Source organism: Octopus sinensis, linkage group LG27 (genome assembly GCF_006345805.1).
Source record: "Octopus sinensis linkage group LG27, ASM634580v1, whole genome shotgun sequence".
Lineage (NCBI taxonomy): Eukaryota > Metazoa > Mollusca > Cephalopoda > Octopoda > Octopodidae > Octopus > Octopus sinensis.
In genome coordinates, this window is record NC_043023.1 from 13799715 (window position 1) to 13805292 (window position 5578).

The following is a 5578-nucleotide window of genomic DNA, read 5'->3' on the forward strand; positions in this document are numbered from 1 at the left end:
TGAAAATACTTCTGAGGTCTGTCCCTCTATTTCCCTTCTGGAATTTGGGAAATATTTAAAAAAAATAAATGACATTTTCCGGGCTTATAGCACATAATGAACAACCAGAAAGCTATGAGGAAACAAAGTCGAGGCATGTGAATTATAGGAAAATCCCGTCACTCCCTTTTGTAAAAAGATTTTTCATATTAAATTTTGATATAATACCCAAAAGGTATTTGTTGAAAATTTCTTTAAGAAATATCCATTTTTAATAATAATAATAATAATAATAATAATTGTGTACAGTGCTCAGGTGCACTACAACTCGTCTAAAGTGTATATATAATCAGGTGTAGTTTCGGCGGATTTCGGAAAGCATGAGGGCCTTAAAGGATGCAGTGTCATGGCAGTCAACAACTGACGCAGGCAGTTTATTCCATGCTTCAGCAACTCTTCTGCAAGTTATGAAGAATCCAAACTTATTCGTATATCAGGAATGAGAACCCAGGTTCAAAATTTCCCCAAGACACCTGATGAAGGCTGGAGGGTATATCAGCCGAAATGTTGTGTTAACAACAAACAAGATGAGGACAAATATCTGTCAATTGTAAATAATGTAAATCATGTACATAATTCCTCATCTCTTAAATATAGAAGTGAACCAGCCAGGACCCCTGGTCTGGTGGTACGTAAAAAGCACTATCCGGGCCGATGCCAGCGCCGCCTTGACTGGCTTCCGGGCCGGTGGCACGTAAAATGCACCAATCCGACCGTGGCCGTTGCCAGCCTCGCCTGGCACCTGTGCAGGTGGCACGTAAAAAGCACCCACTACACTCACAGAGTGGTTGGTGTTAGGAAGGGCATCCAGCCGTAGAAACATTGCCAGATAAGACTGGTGCCTGGTGCAGCCTTCTGGCTTCCCAGATCCCCGGTCGAACCATCCAACCCATGCTAGCATGGAGAACGGACGTTAAACGATGATGATGATGATGAATGGCAAACAGTGTTCTTAAATTGCCTCCTGTGCAAGACACAGAAGCTTCTGATATGGCTGCCATCCAATGATTATCATTCTGTAACAAACTGAACCCAAAATCTGCCTCTCTATTTGAAGCACAAACAGAACCATCAACAGTTTGAATGTCGATAAAAGATATGGGACCACGAATTTCATGGAGGCCGCTGACACATAAAAAGCACCATCCAAATTTGGCTGATGCCAGCGCCGCTAAAATAGTGAAGCTGGCTGTGCATGTGTTTCAGATATACAACCAACACCAATCTCTCTCTATATAAACGGCAGTTTGTGTGTCTGTCAGGTTGTACCCTCACCCTGACTACGGCTTTCAACCGATTCTGATGAAACTTGACACACACATAGCCCAATGTCATAATTCAAAACTAATGCAGCGAAAATTTTGAAAAGTTCCCCCAGTTCTGAAAAAAATCGATAAATTCGACATGGGGTCGAGAATCTAAGCTTTTTATTTGCAACACATTTTCTGTTGTAGTTTTCGCAACTTGCAATCGATTTCCACCAAACTCATGGTGAAGCTTAATGTTACCCTAAGAAACTTAATTCTGACGTTATGTTTCCATGCAATACCTTACCATCAGAAAAAATCGATAAAATCATGCCATTTTGGGAAATCGTGTTCAAATTCAAGATGACATATTTTCGACAATATCTTTCTCAAATTGGCAGGAATTTTTAAAAAAATTCCCAGCGAGCATCATGTCTGCTCCAGGGGCTCTTACATACCTGGGCTATGCTGCTAGTGTGTGATAACTATACCGTAAATCCTCAAGTATAATCCGCATTTTTTCCCCAGAATTTAAAGGTCAAAATCCCTAGTGTTTACTATATCACTGTGATCACCGTGACCGACCAGACCATCAGATGTTGCTACACATCGCTGGTCACAATGCGCTTCGCATTGTTTTAGCCTTCAAATGACGCCACCCCGCTGGCTAAGTGAGCAGGCCAACAGAAGAAAGGGTGAGAGAAAGTTGTGGCGAAAGAGTACAGCAGGGATCACCACCACCCACTGCTGGAGCCTTGTGGAGCTTTACGTGTTTTCGCTCAATAAACACTCACAACGCCCGGTCTGGGAATCCTAACCGCGATCCTATGACCGCGAGTCCGCTGCCCTAACCACTGGGTCATTGCACCTCCACAGTGTGTACTATATATGAGGTTAAAAATGAAAAATATTTTCTAAGCAATGTCCGAGTCTCTATTTGCTGTCCGGCAATGTTTATTCAGACGCATTTTGTGATGTTGGGCGCGAAAATACCTTAAGCTAAGCCTGAAAGCAATGAAGTCATAAAAGAATCATCCATAACTTGCAGTAAGCAACATTTATTAAAATAAAAGTATTCAGAACATAGAATAACAAGTAACAAAAACAATTTCCAAAATATTTACATTCCCATATAACAGTTAAGAACATCACCATTATTGTATTACGCGTGTGTGGAAGTGTTTGTTCGACTAGGTGCTACTGGCTTAATTACACACAACTCAAATTAGAGAATGGGTGCGTATTATACACAAGGTTTAGGTTTTTCAGAGGTACAGCCCCCTAAACTTGCAGTAAGCAACATTTATTAAAATAAATTCAGAACACAGAATAACAAGTAACAAAAACAATTTGCAAACATATTTACATTCCCATATAACAGTTAAGAACATCACCATTATTGTATTACGCGTGTGTGGAAGTGTTTGTTCGACTAGGTGCTACTGGCTTAATTACACACAACTCAAATTAGAGAATGGGTGCGTATTATACACAAGGTTTAGGTTTTTCAGAGGTACAGCCCCCTAAACTTGCAGTAAGCAACATTTATTAAAATAAATTCAGAACACAGAATAACAAGTAACAAAAACAATTTGCAAACATATTTACATTCCCATATAACAGTTAAGAACATCACCATTATTGTATTACGCATGCACGGAAGTGTTTGTTCGACTAGGTGCTGCTGGCTTGATTATGCACAACTCAAGTTAGAGAAGGGGTGCGTATTATACACAAGGTTTACCAAGGAAATGACTAGTGACTGAGACTTTTGGAAATATGCCATGCATGAGAAGACCCGGCAAGCCAAATGAGACCATAATCTCGTGGCCTATGCCAGGGGTGTAACCAGCCCACTTATGCGTACCTTTTCCTTCTTTGGACACTAAAACACTCCTTGCGAAGACCTGTTGAGGCAAGTGAAATCAAAATCAAATTCGATGGCTGGCGTCCGTGCTAGCAGGGTGCAAAGAGCACCATACAAGGGTGATCATTGACAGAGTGGCTAACTGGGTTCCGTACCAGTGGCTCTTAAAAACACCATTCGAGCGTGATCATTACCAGCATCGCCTTACTGGCACTCAAGTCCCGTGCTAATAGGGTATTAAGAGCACCATCTGAGCGTGATCACTGCCAGAGCGGCTATCTGGCCCCATGCCGGTGGCAGATAAAAGCACCCACTACACTCTCGGAGTGGTTGGCGTTAGGAAGGGCATCCAGCTGTAGAAACTCTGCCAGATCAAGATTGAAGCCTGGTGCAGCCATCTGGTTCGCCAGCCCTCAGTCAATCGTCCAACCCATGCAAGCATGGGAAGCGGATCTTAAACGATGATGATGATGACAGCCCCCTAAAAATCCCTTACATATTATACTCAAGGATTTACGGTACATATATTATATGCGTGGAGGTGTATCATCATCATCATCATCATCATTTAGCTTCCGTTCTCCATGCTAGCATGGGTTGGACGGTTCAACTGGGGTCTGTGAAGCTGGAAGGCTTCATCAGGCCCAGTCTGATCTGGCAGTGTTTCTACGGCTGGATGCCCTTCCTAACGCCAACCACTCCGTGAGTGTAGTGGGTGCTTTTTACGTGTGTGTGTTGTGTGTGTGTATATATATATGTATATATATATATATATATATATATATATAATCATCATCATCATCATTTAGCGTCCGTTTTCCATGCTAGCATGGGTTGGACGGTTCAACTGGGGTCTGTGAAGCTGGAAGGCTTCATCAGGCCCAGTCAGATCTGGCAGTGTTTCTACAGCTGGATGCCCTTCCTAACGCCAACCACTCCGTGAGTGTAGTGGGTGCTTTTTACGTGTGTGTGTGTGTGTGGTGTATATATATATATATATATATATATATATAATCATCATCATCATCATTTAGCGTCCGTTTTCCATGCTAGCATGGGTTGGACGGTTCAACTGGGGTCTGTGAAGCCAGAAGGCTTCATCAGGCCCAGTCAAATCTGGCAGTGTTTCTACGGCTGGATGCCCTTCCTAATGCCAACCACTCCGTGAGTGTAGTGGGTGCTTTTTACGTGTGGTGTGTGTGTGTATATATATATATATATATATATATATATATATATATAATCATCATCATCATCATTTAGCTTCCGTTCTCCATGCTAGCATGGGTTGGACGGTTCAACTGGGGTCTGTGAAGCTGGAAGGCTGCACCAGGCCAGTCAGATCTGGCAGTGTTTCTACAGCTGGATGCCCTTCCTAACGCCAACCACTCCGTGAGTGTAGTGGGTGCTTTTTATGTGCCCTTTTTGATATTCCTGTTACTCTACATATTGAGCAGTTAAATGCTTGTTTGTTTGTTTTTTACAGTTTAAAATTGATTTTTTTTTTTTTTACAATTTATAATTGATTTTTTGTTAGTTTTTTTTTTCCATTTTATAATTGATTTTTTTGTTTGTTTCTTTTTTTTAACATTTAGCTCTGGTGATGCCGTGATGTTTCGTGGTGAAGAGTTGGGAAGTCCGTCCGACCGAGAGAAGCGGGAGATCCAGCTTGACCACTTGCTCTATGCCAAAGCCAAGGCCATCATAATCCGAGTGAAATCCCTAGGCGAAGACACTCGGTGGTGGATATCCCTCGGACACTGGTTCCAAAATACTGCGGTCATCTCCGGCCTCGGCTGTGCAATCACCTACGAGATCTGGCCACAGAACAGCCTGCTGATCTGCTCATGGGGTCTACTCAGCCTGCTGGCCGGCGGCATTCACGCCCTGTCCTGGCAGACTGACCCATGCTCGGCGTACGAGGTCGAAACGAACGCCGAACACCTGAGGACTTTACTAGCAGACTCCGACGTCCAAAACAGCACTGTCACAAGTGTCGCCGTGGTCGGAGGGTCAATCAGCGGCGACAGTAATGACGATGACGGAAGCGATGACGGCCACACTCCACTGGTCATTGTCCACTCAAATAAATTTGTTCAAAACTTAGTCTGTAATGCCACAGTCATCTTAGCCGCCTGGATTTGTGGCCGAAGAATTTATAAATGGTATATCAAATAAAGTGCTTGGAACAAAAGTTATTTTTCTCTCTAAGCCATGTTCTTTCTTTCTTTCTTTCTTTATAGATTTGTGTGTGTGTGTGTGTGTGTGTGTGTGTGTGTGTGTGTGTTTGTATATTTGTGTGTGTTTGTGTGTGTGTGTTTGTGTGTGTGTGTGTGTGTGCTTGCGCATGTGTGTTTGTGTGTGTGTGTACTTATGTTTGGGGTGTGGTTTGTGTGTGTGTGCTTGCCCCCACCATCATCACTTG

The 5578-nt window shown here is 42.8% G+C and overlaps 1 protein-coding gene across 1 annotated transcript in view; it reads left to right on the forward strand.

Annotated features, from left to right (window-relative positions):
* LOC115225357 (transmembrane protein 11-B, mitochondrial) overlaps nucleotides 1–5364 on the forward strand; it is a 7284-nt gene extending 1920 nt beyond the window's left edge. Inside the window, exon 2 of the mRNA XM_029796307.2 lies at nucleotides 4749–5364. Coding sequence (XP_029652167.1) covers nucleotides 4749–5331 — 583 coding nt within the window. The 3' untranslated portion in view covers nucleotides 5332–5364. The remainder of the gene's footprint in view (nucleotides 1–4748) is intronic.
* The last annotated feature ends 214 nt before the right edge of the window (nucleotides 5365–5578 follow it).